Below are 16,762 nucleotides of genomic sequence, written 5' to 3' on the forward strand. Positions count from 1 at the left end.
AGTTGAGAACAAAGTGAACCTTAAATCTTGACTAATTCAATACACAGAAATAGAATCACAGGGTTTTAGATTTTAGTAAGAAATCTATTTGAATTTAAATTGTTGGCGTTCCAGAAGCTGATTAACATGTTTCACGATGCTGACAAAATATCTTGCTTGTCTGTCTCTTCTTGGTCAATCCTTGCCATGTTATTGATGAATTGCTAAGGAGAACTAATGCTTTCCAAATGTATGTCTTCTCAGTAGGAAGAAGAGTTCCAAAGAACTGACAATAAATAAATGTGGAATTGCAACCAAAGGCCAGTGTTTTTCCTGTTTTACTCATTGAATAGTACACCTTGTCTGCTCTGAGAACTCCTTCCCAGCATTGCAAGGAGCACAGAGGGCCCTGGTTGGCATCTCTGAGCTGTTCTACCCCTACTTTTCCTCATGCTGGACCATAGAAAGCTGGACTATGGCCTAAGGGAACCAAAGCCTGCCTCCGGACCCCTGTAGAGAAATCCCTGACCTCCCTAATCATGCAGGTAAGGCAGCATTTTTGCTAAAATTGCATTGTTTGGATGTGTCTAAGAAGCATCACGAAAACTGGGTCATCTGGGTGTTTCATCCCCAGCCTGATGATCACTGGATGTCTGGCACTCATGCCTGGGAAGAGGTTAGGTTGCTTGCAGGTTACATAGCCTCTCTCCTTTCTCATGTCTGATGCCCAGTTAGTGCTAGTTCATTGGCCAGGGAACCAATAAACACTGTTTGTTGTTCAAAATACAACTATCTGGTTCAAAGTTCTCTTTCAATTGTGAACATTCAAATAGAACAACTTTTGAACTGAAAACAAAAGGTGTTTGTTGCTTTCCTGACATTCTCTTTAGAAAATTATTTTCCATCATAAATGATTAAGTCTTGAATAATATGTAGAAAAGATAGAAAATAATAACTTTGAAAGAATTGGTCAAATAGTTTTTGTTTTACTTATTCTGCTATAAGAAGATCGGGGAGAGGAGGGATGGAATCAGTTCCCTGAGCAGTCTCTCTAAGTCGCCAGGAAGTATGGTCATTCTATTAACAGTAACAAAATAAGAGGCAAACTGTAAGAATGCCGAATCCTGGGCGCCTGGGTGGCTCAGTTGGTTAAGCGACTGCCTTCGGCTCAGGTCATGATCCTGGAGTCCCGGGATCGAGTCCCGCATCGGGCGCCCTGCTTGGCAAGGAGTCTGTTTCTCCCTCTGACCCTCCTCCCTCTCATACTCTCTGTCTCTCATTCTGTCTCTCTCTCAAATAAATAAATAAAATCTTTAAAAAAAAAAAAAGAATGCTGAATCCTTCAGTGGAAGGAATAGAAGGAACCATTCAGTGATTGATAAGGATCACAAAGTGAGATATTGTTATTATTAATGCCAGATTATCCCCATCTCATACCAAGCAAAGATCCAGTTTATGGCACAACGAGCAAATCTCAGATCTCAGGCGTTTTCTATTGTGTGCTTGAGTTTTATTTCTGTTATTCATTTCCTTTCACTTTGTACTGACTTACTGCTTTTTCTTCATGTGTGTTGTGAATATTGAGACTGTTAGTGACTCAAAAAAATATTGCTTCTGTCAGTTCCTAGCACAGTGGTGCTGTGCACATCAGTAGTTTTCTCTCATTTCACTTCTTTCCTGGGAGACAGAATGTTGGTCTCATTGTTTTGTTCTAATGTTTGCTGTTCTCACATATATAATATTTCAAGTACAATTACATCTCTTTTGCCTACTTCCTCATATTATACACATTCAGAAAAAACACTGAAGGAGACTAGTTTTGGCTGGCCTTTTAGTGTAAAAAAAAAAAGATGTGTCTGTTAAAAATATATTATATGAAAATACTTAAAACAGTATCTTTATTTCTCTTTGATTATTTAAAACAAAGATAATAAGCATGCAAAGACATCACAAAATTGGTGTGTACATCTCAGAAATAAAATAGAGAAATGTATCTGGTTGCGTTCTAAGCCACCAGTGGGAAAACTTCAGCTCTGCCCTGTAACCAACTCAAATATTATTCCAGTGTTTCCTAAAGAAAAACTCACATAGGCAGGGAAGACATGTGGAGAATAGAAGAGTGAGTGATTCGAAGTCAGAAGAGATTGTTTGAAATGCCCAAATCTCCTTTCTGTTAACTGCAGTCTTGGGCAGGAGTCTAGACTTTCTTGAATTTAGGTTTTCTTATCCATAGAACTGAGTTTATTCTAAATTCTTTCCCAGGGTTTTTGAAGGGATCAGACGAGAGAATGTGTCCATGCCAGCACCGGTCTCAGTATCTATGAGCATCTACTGTGCATGAGGCTCCATGCTAGATGCTGGGTATACACGGATGCGTGAGTCACAGGACTTGTAACTCGTACCCAGCCTCACGTGGTCAGGCAAATACGTCTACAGTACAATATGCTAAGTTCTAAGATAGAAAAAAACACACCTCAAAAAACAGAGAGGGATATCCTGTCTAGCCATCAGTGATGACTTGTTGGAGAGGGGACACCTGTCCTTGCTACTAGAGGACCAGCATCGTTAGCATATTGAGGCTGTGTGTGTAGGACGGTCTATATAATAAAAATCCGGACGCTGATGGGAAGCGGTTATAATTTAGCACCGTTTTAATTTAGGTGGCAAAGACTGGGGTGGGGGCAGGCCAGGGCAGACAACCTCTGGGTTTCTTGGCCTCCCTGGGACTCATTTGTTGTGAATCGGCAGCCCTTCCAAGATGAGGAAAGGGTCATCCTATCTGCCATGTCGAAATCTTCCTCCAGTTGGTACCATTTCAGAGCTCGGATTAATCATCATCCTTCTGGGAATCCTACTTGGCCCTAGGGGAATGCATGGCCTTAGCAACATGTAAAAAGAAGAAACTCTAGCAGTCACTCATGAATGTCTGATATCACAGAAGCATAGAAACTACAGAAGCAGGTGGTTTCAACCTCCACTCTCCCTAGAACACTCAGGGAGGAAGAGAAAGAAAGTAAACAAGGGTTTTCATCACCTTAACAGTGGAGCCTGTAAGGCTTATCTAGTATTCTGAGCACCATGTGAAGGCAAAACGAACAAAAAATTCAAATTAATAATCCACTAAAATACATATGTGCCAGACACTGACTAGGGAAAAATCCATAAAACATGTGTAATTATACGTTGTCCATACATATGCTCAGGCACAAGCCTTCTAATACAAAATAATTCACCTTGGTGGTAGGACAGTCTTCCTGACTGCAGATGTCTGGGGATACGGAGGGAACAGTTATGATCCAGGCAAGGCTCCTCCAACTGTAATAAATAGCACTGCCTGCCGATTTTAAGTGGGAAAACCGATACGGAGGAACGAAATTCTAGAAGCTGCTGAGAAGGAAATCAGAGCAAAATAAAAAACATACAACATGAATTCCTTACACTGTGAAGAAAATAAAAATAGCCAAGAAAAAGTAAAATAAAAGTGACCTTTGGGTAAAAACCTGAGGAGTAAAGCTTTCTACATTTTGAGTTTACATTTTAATGTTAAAGAGGCAAGAACAATAAAAGTAGACTGTCTTAAATGTCATGGTTTATTGTCAGCAGTATTCATGTCAAGCGTATATCTTGGTTTTAAAGCAAGGGGAGAGTAAACAATGTTGATTGCTCATTTGCCGAATATAGAAAAGGCAGTAGGCTAAGAAAGGCTGAACTGCTTTGAATCGTTATTAGTGGCAATATTTTTAGAATTAGTTTTGGAAGGCATGAGTATAAAAGAGAGGAAGTTCTATTTTTTTTAATTCTTCTCAAAGAAAAATGTGTGAAAAGAGTCATTAATTTGCTAAAGGTATTAAGACAAGGGTCTAATTCATTCTAATAAGTAGGACCTAACCAGCTTGCTAATAAAGGCATTACTAAATTAAATCCTCTCAGTAGCCTTGGAAATGGTTTGGCCTGTTTTTTTTTTTTTTCTTTTTTTTTTTTGTTTTCTCTCTTCTTGAGTGAAATAAGGGGAAGGAAGCAAATAGACAAAATGATGGAACGTTCTCTATTCATAGAAGAATACAGCAGTCTTCCCAGTCCATGGTTTCCCTTTCTGTGGTTTTAGTCATCCATGGTCAACTGTTGTCTGGAAGCAGATGTCCTCTTTCTGACATATCACCAGGAGGCCGTTACTAGTTAACAGTACATCACAATGCCCACGTCATTCACCCCACTTCATCTCATCACCCAGGCATTTTATCATCCCACATCATCACAAGAAATGTGAACACAGTACAAGAAGCTATTTTGGGAGAGAGAGACCACATTCACATGAATTTTATTAGAGTATATTGTTATAAGTGTTCTATGTTATTATTAGTTATTGCTGTTAATCTCTTACTGTGCCTAATTTATAGATTTATCCCAGGTATGTATGTATGTATGGGGAAAAAAACATAGTATATATAGAGTTCAGTACTAGCCACTGTTTTAGGCATCCACTGGGGGTCTTGGGACATATCCCCCACAGATAAAGGGGGGCTACTCTATATATTGAAGAATGATGGAGAGTCACTCATCTGGTATAGAGGAAATGTAATTATAGGATCTGAAGTATATTTTTCATAAGTCTGTTTTTTTTTTTTTTTTTGTCCTAACCTTGTTGAATGAATGGACCCTGTGTGCAGTGCCCCTCACTGGGGAGTATCCAGAGGATCAGCTATTGTGAGGGTCCCAGACAGTGATTGGTGGACACGCCCTGCTCATTCCTGGTCTTTTTTTTTTTTTTCTTAGTTTATACTGGCACACAAAATGTATTCCTTATGAGCCACACACAAGATATAAGGACTGATAGAATGTGTTCTGCTACCCAAAGGCACCTGTTACCAAATGGATGCAACAGCTCAAATTGAAGGCTTCATCCATGAAAGGAATATACTGAGATAAGAGAGGCATACTTTACCAGTTAGACATCATTATCTTGATGGTAAATGTTCCACAATTTTGAAAGCACTGGGAGAACTCGATACCCTGGGGCCACTTCCTAATTGTTCGACATGTCTATTCTAAAAAGCAGATATTATTTTGTTTTAATTTACAATGATGATAACAAGTTTGCTAGTGTTATTTATTACTTATCATTGTGTGAGCCTAAGGTGGCTACAGCAATGATTAAATAACTTGTGAGAAGCTGAAAAATGTTAGTGAATACTCACTCTTGGTTTAACGAGTCATCGCAACATAGAAGCAATGAGCATTTGAAGTTTAAAAAGAATAGAATAATATGTACAATAAATATGATTCAATATATTTGTTCACTCATTCAGAAAATATTCTTTGAGAGCTGAACATGTGTGCAGTACTATGTTAAAGAAATGCCTTTGAGATTGTGTGAAGCATTCTATTTTAAGATGAATACTTCAGATACGGTACAAATCATTCACATAGATTCTCCCCATTCTTGACAGAGATGTGAAAAATATTAAAGCCTCTCTTTGAACAAAATTAGCAAATATCAAAAGGGTAACTGAACATTTAATCTCCAAAACATTCAACTGGCATGTATTCTGGAATGGTTTAGAAAGAAATACTCAGCTTGTAAAACCTTTATTTGATAAATAGTTTCTCCCAGTTATCCTGGCTATTTTTTTAAAAGATTTTATTTATTTATTTGAGAGAGAGAGAATGGGAGAGAGAAAGCACATGAGAAGGGGGAGGGTCAGAGGGAGAAGCAGACTTCCTGCCAAGCAGGGAGTCCGATGCAGAACTCGATCCAGGGACTCCAGGATCATGACCTGAGCCAAAGGCAGTCGCTTAACCAACTGAGCCACCCAGGCGCCCTATCCTGGCTATTTTTAATATCATTTAATGGAAAGTATGTCTATGCACAGAGGAACAAGTGTGGACAACTAAGAATCTGCAGTGTTCCATTAAGATAAAAATCAAGGCATTATGATCAATCTTGGCTACAAGGTGAGGTGTTGAGAGATGATCTAGTCCAAGTTTCTCAGGACAGAAGCAAGGTAATTGGGACAATTAAGTGACGAGAGGAAGTGGCCCGAGATCTCCCCAAAGGCAGAAGGGAAACCTACTTTCTCTAATTCTGCACCAAGAAATCTACAAAGATATATTTAGTCTGTACATCTTCCCAAAATAAATATTTATTTAAATATATTTCTTTGTTAGCGCAGATGTGAAGTTTTCCCACTCCATATGTCCTAAACTTTATAGGGCAAGTACCAAAGAGCATGGGTTTCAATATTGCATGTAAAGGAAAATTAAAAGAATGTATTACAAAAATATAAATATCTGAATTGATTAGTCATAATTTCCCACTTTGTAAGGCAATTGGCTATTAATATTGGGATAAAGGAGAGTGTTAGAGAATTAATATCCCAGGGCCATTTTCAAAGATGGTAACAGTGGTTACTTTAATAACACTGTTTGTTCTACCTCATGATTTTGGCACATTTAAAGAAATATTTATTTATTTACTTGAGAGAGAAAGAGAGGAGGGGCAGAAGGAGAGAATCTTCAAGTAGACTCCCTCTGAATGTGGAGCCCGATGTGGGGCTCAAGGCAGGGCTTGACCCCACAACCCATGAGATCATGACCTGAGCTGAAACCAAGAGCTGGACACTTAACAGACTGAGCCACCCGGGAACCCCTCAGTGGCACATTTTAAGATATTTGCTATAAACAGCAAACTAGCAACTTCCTAAAAATAATTAAAAAATTGCTCATCTCAAATGCCCCAAGTCTAAAAACTCCCTTGCTCCAATTAATTATACAAAAATCATATCCATCATACTATTATCAAAGAACCTTTAAAAGTAGTATTTTTACAAAGATAGTAGTGAACCCATGGGAAGCGTCTGTACTTCTAAGTATATTAAGCAAACCCTGTTTAAAACCCATGATGTGTAGACAGTTTGGTTAGATTTTAAAAAAGCATTTCCCAAAGTGACGTGTGTTGTGCTGGACCCAAAGATGCTTCATGGCAAAGAAACTCTCTGATTCCCCTCGAGAGGTCCCCAGAACACAAGGATTTGCCTGGAGGATTTTATTGTGAAAATGTGGGTCTATGTGTGTGTTCATAGCACATATTAACATCACACATCTTGGGAAACAATGTTCTAGGGCAAATGCTACAAAACCCAGCATGGATTTCTATGGGGAACACAAAAGAAGGTATTAAAATTCCCACATTATAAGACATGATGCCACAGCAGAAACATGGCAATATTATTTGCAAATTAAAAAGGCATGTCTAAACAAATTTATGAGTCATTCCCTGGTGACTATGCTTTCAACATTCTATCATTTTTAACAAGTGTCAATGATACAAATATATCCTGTATTGCACACTGAATTTTTTAAAGCTCCCACTAAAGCCCAAATTTTGATTTATATTGGAGAATTAAAGTAAAAAGAATAAATTAAAACTTACAATGCTAGTTAGATGGTAACTCTCATCCAGCTAGAAAAGGGAATACAAAGACCTACTGATGACTTTAGAAAAAATCATTTAACATCTATTTTTTAAAAATAGTCAGAATTTCTTGGGCTGAGGGGGAAAATATTTTTTATTCTCCCTAATGTCTAGAACAATTATTTTTGGCTTTCCTGAGGATCATAGAGTTAATAAATATTATATTGGACTCTATAAGATCTAATTCAAAGGATATAAAGATAGAACAAAATAACACAAATCACTAGCATAAATTCACTTGAAATGAAAGAAGTTTAAGGAGAAAAGAGTTGGGGAACATTTAAGTTAATGTAAACAGCAGTCTGATTATGCAAAACTTATTAAAATTGTGTAAAATGTTATTTTATTAATCTTTCAATTATTATGATTTTTTTCTTAGATGATGGGAGGGGAAATACACACATTGGTAAATATGCAAATTCTAGCAATCACTTTGTAGGGAGGTGTTGCTTTTGTAATGACAAGAGTAATGTATTCACCTGCTTTGAAATACTAATATCTGCACTGTTGCTTTTGGGAGCTGAGGGTATTTGGTGGGAGAGTATCATCTCATTGCAACACAGATTGTGTAGACTATTTCATTTAATCTTCACAACAGCTCTGCTAAACTGTATAGTTGATTCCATTTTAAAATATAAATAGGGGGCCCATAGGGAATAATTATTAATAGAATTCATGCACTGTCCAAGTTCCTGGTTTGGATGAGAGGTTGTATAGTAAACATAGAAATTAGGAAACCGAGATGCAGAGATATTGATAACTGACTAATCCCATGCTCATCCTTGGTTGATTCTGTATTGGAATCTAGTTATGCATGAATACAAGTCATTCTCTCTTCACTGCTCAGCCCTGCATCAGAGCCGGCGAAGTCAGCAGGTGTTTTCGGGAGAGTAATTCAAAGATGAAGAAGTATGGCCAGTCCAAATAGAAATGGCAAATATTCTAAAATGCTACATTAGAAAATCAGTCCTCGAGATTTTCCTGCTCCCAAGGATCTGCTCTTAAAGGCAAATTCTCCTAGAAGAAGTAACACTTACAACTAATGAATTCATACTAAAATAATAATGAATGCTCACTGAGTGGGAAAAGGAGATGAAGAGAAACAGGAAGTGGTAGAGGCTGGAGAAGAGAAAGAGGGGAAATGGTGGAATGGAATCTGCCAACATGGACAGAAGTTCAACAGTTGGGGAGGGGGGGTGCCTGGGTGGCTCAGTCGGTTAAACATCTGCCTTTGGCTCAGGTCATGATCTCAGGGTCCTGGGATGGAGCCCTGCTCTGGGCTCCCAGCTCAGCGGGGAGTCTGCTTCTCCCTCTTCCTCTGCACCTCCCCCTGCCCCCCTGCTTGTGCTCTCTCTCTCTCTGTCTCAAATAAATAAAATCTTTAAAAAAGTTCAACAATTGAGAACTCAGTCTATTTCATAATTTAAGCCTCGATGTTACAGTCTAAGGGTAGAGCTTCCTAATAGAGGTTAATAATGCTGCCAGAGGGGGGCAGTATGGAACAGGAACGGGTCCAAGGACTGGAGAGAGCAGAAGAAGGCCGGTAGGAGGCATTATCGGCACAAAGAGGGACTATGTCCTCTCTGAAGCATTGTGATTGCTTTGCCAACTCCTAGTCTATCAGTTACCGCTTAATTAGTAGTGACAGATCCTTTTAATATTTAAAGCAGAACAGGGAAGAAAAGAAAGCAGAGGAAGAAGAGGTAGTTTACAAATGTAACTCTGGGACAGGAGATAAAGGGTGCAATAAAGGGCAGAAGAGTTTTTTTTTCCAGAAGCAGGAAAGACCTCTGAAGAGCAGAGTGAGGTATGATTACTTGCTGAGCCACTCAGGAGCCTGAAAGAGGCGTTCCAACACGTGTAAGTATGAAAGTGTAAGTAGAGGAGGTCGGTATTATGCTAATTACTAAAGCTCCCTCTTGGCCAACAGGAGGCAGGAAATGATAAAGGCAGTGATTTGACCAAGCCAAGTTCTCAAGGCATGGCGACAATTATTAACTTCAGTGGTGTCTTTTAAGGGAAGGTAAAGACTGTAGTTCTTTTTAAGATACACGTGTGGACATCCAGCAGTCTTTCCAGATGTCTATTATACACATATTCCTCCCCGAAGTGATTATCAATTATGTGGCTTACAAATGCAATCTGTTCTCCCTGCTGGAAGAAATAAAGGATAAATATCCTCAAAACAACACCATCACAACACCTCTCTGCCCTTTGATTTAATAGAGAGGATGACAGGTTCCTAAAATGGAAGGGATAGCCAGGAAGCAAATCTTTAAAAAAAGTCTCTGAAGAGCAGCAAGTGTTGAAGGATCTACTGAGGGAAAGTAAGTGGTAAGACGGTGAAAAGAAAGAAAAGTATTCAAGACCCACATCACTCAAGAAACTCTGAGCTCTCATGACTGGGTTGCTTTGGTTATAAGCATAAATCAAACTTGGCTTATGTCTTCCAGATCTTTTTAGGTTCTATCTTTGGGCTAATTCCAGTGCAGCGCCAATATTGCTTCATCTGGCAAAATCGAGCATGAAGAGCTCTAATCTGTGGCCAGTGGAGGGAGAAGGAGACCATGTGACAGAATGATGACCCCCTGGGGCAGGAGAGAGAGGATGATTTCTACAAAAGGCAGGTGAACTGGAAAGTTGAAAGTCTGGCAGAAGAAATGACTGGCATCTCTAACTTGACATTCTATCTAACAATACTGTTGTGAAGATCAAGGGACATTTAGAACATTTTATAATCTGTAAAATACTATATAAATGTAAGGTAGGGTTTTCCGCATACAAGGCTCTCAAAGGTTTGCTAACCTTTGGAAAGGTTAACCCATCTAAGTGCTATTGACTCGGAATGACTCAAGACTGGGACACCTTTAGTGAATTAAGAACAGGGAGATAAATCCAGAAGGTAGATCACAGGGGGGTGGTATTTTTATAAAACAAACAAGCAAAAACAACATAAAGCAGTACTAGGCTCCAAAAATGTCATAGAATTATATGTAGTTTTTCCACGAAAGCATTACATTTCCCCCCAGTTTTGTCATAAATTGGCCCCTGACATCAAGATTGTAGCAGATGGATTTATACTGTGTGGAACACAAAAACTAAACTCATTTTTTTAAATTCATGTCAATCTGTCATCTGAATGTATATTTGCATTATAATCTGATTTTCTATGTATTCAAAAACTCAATCTCTCCAAAATGTATTTGAGGAATATTTAAATAAATGATAAAACTTGAAGCAATGTTAATCAACATAATGCTCAACTGAATTTGTTCTTTTCTGTATTTGTGTAATTGGTAAATTATATTATTTTATCCTTCTCTGTTAGTATATAACCTTCTTGCTTTCAGATGCTTATATGCTGTATGCATCAGATGATTCTTGCCAATAGTGAAGAAAATATATATCCAGCAAGATATATATATATATAAAATAGATATATAAATGTATAAATATATAAATGTGTATAAATATATAGGTATATGAAAATAGAAAGATTTATATATCTTATGTAAATATATCTTTTATTTTTCATTTTTATATAACTATATATAAAGATAATACCTTCTTATTTATCAATATATATTAAGAAGATATATACATATATTTTTTTATTTACTCCCTTTGGAATTCTCCGCTGCCTTTATCTATCTTTGAAATACGTAATATTTTGCTGCACTTATTAAAAAATCTGTTCTTAATCAATGTGGGTTATTAGCCATTTGTACCTTAGTATGACTTTCAGTCAACATGGCTCCTCTCCCAAGAGCATTTGCGTATGAACTTTATTAGGGGAAGAAAAAAGCTCTGTTTACTATGAAAATAACCATATGTAGATTTGCTTTTTTTCTTTTTCTTTTTCCTTTTTCTTGTAGAGGAAATAACGCTCCTTTCTGATGCTTGCTACCTTGACCCATACTGAGGTCATCAACTAGGGCTGAGGCTAGCCCTGCACATGGGTATGTTGTATGTACATTCAGAGGTAAAGCAGCATGAGGAGTGGAGATATAATCAGTTGTGTAACAGTCCTGAACAGTCAGGTAGATAGTATGTGATGGAGTAGGGGACAAGTTAGATGCAAATATACACAGTATACCACTGATAAGCAAAAAGGGTCTTTGGGAACCAAAGAGTAAGTAACTTAAGCCCCAGAATAACAAATGTTGATAAAAAGGGCGATAAGCAAGTGTAAATCTGTAACTATAGCTCAGATGATGTTTCCTCCTGGTGAACTACTACATCATGCTTTCATCCCAGTGCATGACAATGTATCCTATCAAGAGTCAAACAGAGATAAGCTGTTGGGCAGACAACTAGAAAACCATAAATTTTGCTTATACTCTTTTGCTTTCGAAATAACTTTCTTTTTGGAAATACATTGTATCTATAAATCTATCTACATAAATATGTAGGTATAGATATTTACATTCTATAAACTAGAGAAACCTATCATAAAGAAAGTGAAGATGTTCTTCAAATCCCACCCTCCAGGTTAAAAAAAAAAAGTTAATTTTTAGAAGCTTAATTTCAGATGCCTCACTCTACATATATGAATAGATAAATAGGTAAATAGCTCTAAATAATTCAAAATGGCATCTTATACTATTTTAAAACAAACAAAAGAGACTCTAATATAACTACCTGAATGAGAACAAAAACAACAAAAGAAACTATCGATGTTTCTTCGTAAGAGACATAGCTTCCTAAAAAAAAAAAAAAGAACAACAACAAAGACAACATAAATATTCATTTAAAGTTACAGTGTCTAGTGGCCTCCCGTTCTGAAAGGTCAGGGAAAAAGGCATACATCTTTTAATTCCCATAATTGGGCATTTTTACATTCTTGCATCTATAAAATTTATACTCTGCTCTACATCTGTAGTTCCTAAATTGTTTACTTATGGCCTATATTTAAATGGATTCACTGCTCAGCACCAAGCATTTGACCATGGTTTCTTGATTCTTTTTATTTCACGCATCCCATCGTTGATTATACCGTATCATTTGTGTTCCCAAAGAGGTTATATGCTTGAGGCAACCTGACTTGCCCAGATTCTCTGGTATAAAATTCATCAGTCATATTTTCATATGAAACTTTCTAAAGAAATATTCTGTGACTCTATTTCCTACCATTAAAGTTGATTTCTCATTGTCAGGACTTCCTTTAGGGAATATTGTATCCTCTTGACATCTAGGAATGTATGTGTTATTTCTTTTCTTTTGTACATTTTGCTCCAGATTTACTAGTATTTGGCTGGCCTACATCATAATTATTATTTGGGTATGGCCAGTTCCTTCTTTCATGATTTTCTACTTATATTTTTTTGCTTGTTTGTTTTTAGTGGCTTATAGAAAAGGAATGAATTAAAATTCTCATTACTTTGACATCTTTAAGCAAAATTTTTGGTAAATTATAGTAACTCACCAACTCTGTCATGACCATAACCTGACAAATATCGTATTATAAAAAGCGCAGCAACATAGATACAGAGAATAGACTGGTGGTTCCCAGAGGGGGTTCCCAGTGAAGTAGGTGAAAAACGTCAAAAGGTACCAATTTTCGGTTATAAAAGGAGTCATATAGCTAACAATGCTGTACCACATATTCGAAAGTTGCTAAGAGTAGATCTTAAGAGTTCACATCAAAAGAAAAAAATTGTAACTATGCATGGTGAGAGATGTGAACTTAGACTTACTGTGGTGATCATTTTGCAATATATATAAAATCATACTGTGCACCTGAAACTAATACGTTACATGCCAATTATACCGCAATTAAAAAAAGCGGAAAATTAACTGCAAAAAAAGAGCAGCTAATTAATACTACTTTTAAATCAAAGCAGTATATATTTTAAAATTTGTATTCCTCCACTTTTGCCTGCATATCATCTTTCACCAAGTCTTTTTACTAATTAAGGTAACTTCATACACCTGTGAATGTCTGTATATATTATTCTACTCTTTTCTTACCTATTTTCTTCTCCCTTTTGGTCTTTCTGAATCTCTCTGATATCTCTTTTTCTCTTTTCACATGTCATTTTTTCTTCCTTCCCCTCTTTCTTCTTTTTAGCTCCCCTTTTGGGTTTTCCCCTGTTCTCTTTTTTCCACCTTTGCTTCTTTATATTTCTTTCCTCCCTCTCTCCTTCCCTCCCTCCCTTGCTTTCTTCCTTCTACTTATATTTTTTTTTTGAATTGGCTGTGATGTGAGTTTAGTATTTCTAGTTTTACTGAAGACAAATTATGGTCCTTGTGAATTGATTCATATTTATCCAAGAAAATATTTTTTCTTTTCCTTTTAAGTTGTCATTCATTGTTATTTATATCAGTGTTCCTTTGAAGCAAGAAGAGTTTTAAGTTTCTGTCCTTAATCATTTTCTTTTATTCCCTATGGATTGCTGCCTACTTTGAAATTACCATTTACTAATTAATATTATTACTTTAAAATCCAAAACTCAAATTTTAGTTGCAAATGTATAACTATTTTTTACAACGGCTTTAATTACAAAATTAGATTCTGGGCACTGGGGGCAGAAATTACCAAGGATCACTTTTTTAACCTATATTTTCAATCGATACTGTTCATATGTTACTTTTTAAAAATAAAAAATAGTGAATACAGAGTATTTTTTCATTCACTGTATACATATTTGAAATCAATTCATTATAACTTTTTTCTAAATGATTTTTCGATTAATAAGAACTTCCTTAACTCAGAATTTTTATATCGTTTAGAATTCATTATCATATACAACTCCAAAAATTCTTCCTCTTTAATTTACCATCTCTTACTTCCAGCCCAAATTTTCCTATATCACTCCTCGATAGTGCCTACAAAAGAGGTTTATAGTATCTATGAGCTGTCTGCTAATAACATGTTATTTAACACTTTTACTGACAAAGGAAATAAAATGTGCCTTACCCCCTCGCTTGTTGATCTTGGCATAGCCTGGAGAATAGCTCCCAGACATGGAGGACGAGCTGCTGAAAGCTACATGGGGGAGTCCAGACACAAGTGGTTCATCACATTTTTCTGAAAAGAAAAGAAAAAAGAGAAAGATTAAATATTTTAAAATAATAACTTGGTACAGTTTTTAGTTAAAATAATTGTTGACTACAGTACAGATGTCAAAATCTATGATACAACATTTAGCAAATGATCGGAATTTAGACAATTCAATAATTTAAACTCTTGCTTTTTAAGAGTTGTAGCTATGACAAAATGCTTTATGCTGAAGGGCCTCGATACAGACCTGCTGTCTAAGAGTTATGAGGAAAGGTGGTGGCGTTTATTTAACAAGCTTTGCAAAAGCCGGCACCCTCTGGAAATCTTCAGGGATTTATGCATTATAGGGGTAGAGGATTAGAAACATTGATTAGAAACACAGAGGTTGGAGGAGGGAAGACTAGGAGGAATCCTACCAAAGCTAAAAAAGCCTGAGAAATAGGGGTCAGAAAGGGAGAACAAGAATAATCATCACCCTGAAAAGTACTGCCATCTGAAAAATTAACCAGTTCCCATCATACTTGACCAATCAACTGCGTTGGGACCAGGTGATCCCTCGATTCCATTCTTCACTTGGCTTCAATGGCCATGAAGTTTTTGTGTTTCCTCCTTCCTCACTACTGCTTACTCTGATTCCTTCGATGTATCTCTCTCATCTTCCTAATGTTTAAATGTTAAAGTGCCCAGGACTCAACTCTTGGATCTCTTCTAGGTCCACGCATTCTCTCTGGGAAACTTCATCAGGAGTTGTGTGTTCTCATTCTGGAATATCCCAAATCCTACCCCCTCGCATCACCCGGTCCAAGCGGCCACCAGCGATCACTGTTGTGAAAGACTGGATAGTCTTCTTCCTTCCTTGCTTTTCTATCATTCTGCACACAGCAGCCTGAGGGATGCTTACAGATGTAAGTGGGCAAGTGGCTCTAATACTCACAGTACCCACTGACTCCTGCTCTCCATCACTCCGAATCAAGTCTGATGCCCTCCAATGGCCCGGGCTGGCCACCGGACTGGTCACATCTCTCTCCAGCATCCCTGTCCATTGCTGTCCACCACTAGGGCCCGCTTCCCCTTACTGCAACATCAGGCCAACTCCTGCACGGCCTTCACGATTACTCTTCCGGTTACCTCAAGGCTCTTCCCTCTGGTCTCTGCTCAAAGTCACCTTTCACTGCTGCAGACAGACTCCTCCAGTCTGGCCAGCTAAATGAGCATGATGCTACTATCACTCTTGGTCCCCACGTCTGGCTTTCTTTTCCTTCATAGCACTCAGAGCCCCTGGCATATATGTTTTTACTCATTTGTTTGGCTTCCTTTCTCTCCCACTAGAATGGCTGCTCTGTGGGAATCAAGTTTTTGATAGTCTGCTTAATGCTTACTCTCCAGTGATGGGAACTGCACCTGGCACTTAGCACATACTTTAAAAACATTCATAGAATAAATGAGTGAATTAATGAATGAACGAGAAAAAGAACCAATACAATCTGACAATGGCAGAGTCCCAAAACACACTGCCAAATTACAAGATGGCACACCACCTAACTGGAGAGGTGGTCTTCAATCCTCCACAAATGTTTACACATGCTCAGTACTGTTTAATAAGACAGAGTTACACTACATATTCTAGAATCCTTTCTACCTCAGATATTTATAAATGGAAGAAAAGTTAAGCAACATAAAGAACGAACTCGGTTTCTTGAAAAGTCACTCAAGTGGAGTGAGGTCCCCAGTGATACTGGGGAAATGAATTATGATTCATTATCTCACCACTCAAGTGTGTACAGATCTGAAGTTAAAAATGAACATATCCATCCTCATAAAATATAGTTAGATTTCTTATTTTTCTTAACTATACTGCAAGTACCTCTGGGAAATATGGCATCTGTGTATGAATATATTCCCCAGAAAGCTCAACGTAAAAGGATGAAAAGATGAACATAAAATTTGTTTTTACGGTATCAATTCACGAAGTGAGAATCTACAGTGAAGAATTTTGTCTTAATTGTTAAAAATCTTTGCTATTCAACCCTGATGTTTATAGCAGCAATGTCCACAATAGCCAAACTGTGGAAAGAGCCAAGATGTCCATCGACAGATGAATGGATAAAGAAGATGTGGTATATATATACAATGGAATATTATGCAGCCATCAAAGGGAATGAAATCTTGCCATTTGCAATGATGTGGATGGAACTGGAGGGTGTTATGCTGAGTAAAATAGGTCAATCAGAGAAAGACATGTATCATATGACCTCACTGATATGAGGAATTCTTAATCTCAGGAAACAAACTGAGTGTTGCTGGAGTGG

At 37.4% G+C, this 16,762-nt stretch overlaps 1 protein-coding gene across 1 annotated transcript in view; it reads right to left on the bottom strand.

Moving 5' to 3' along the window:
• Nucleotides 1–16,762, bottom strand: part of CNTNAP2 (contactin associated protein 2) — a 1,739,191-nt gene that overhangs the window by 1,223,149 nt on the left and 499,280 nt on the right. Inside the window, exon 2 of the mRNA XM_081799929.1 lies at nucleotides 14,370–14,480. Within this exon, the coding sequence (XP_081656055.1) occupies nucleotides 14,370–14,480 (111 nt within the window). The remainder of the gene's footprint in view (nucleotides 1–14,369; nucleotides 14,481–16,762) is intronic.

Source organism: Leptonychotes weddellii, chromosome 12, assembly GCF_054177405.1.
Source record: "Leptonychotes weddellii isolate Sample4059 chromosome 12, ASM5417740v2, whole genome shotgun sequence".
Classification (NCBI taxonomy): Eukaryota; Metazoa; Chordata; class Mammalia; order Carnivora; family Phocidae; genus Leptonychotes; species Leptonychotes weddellii.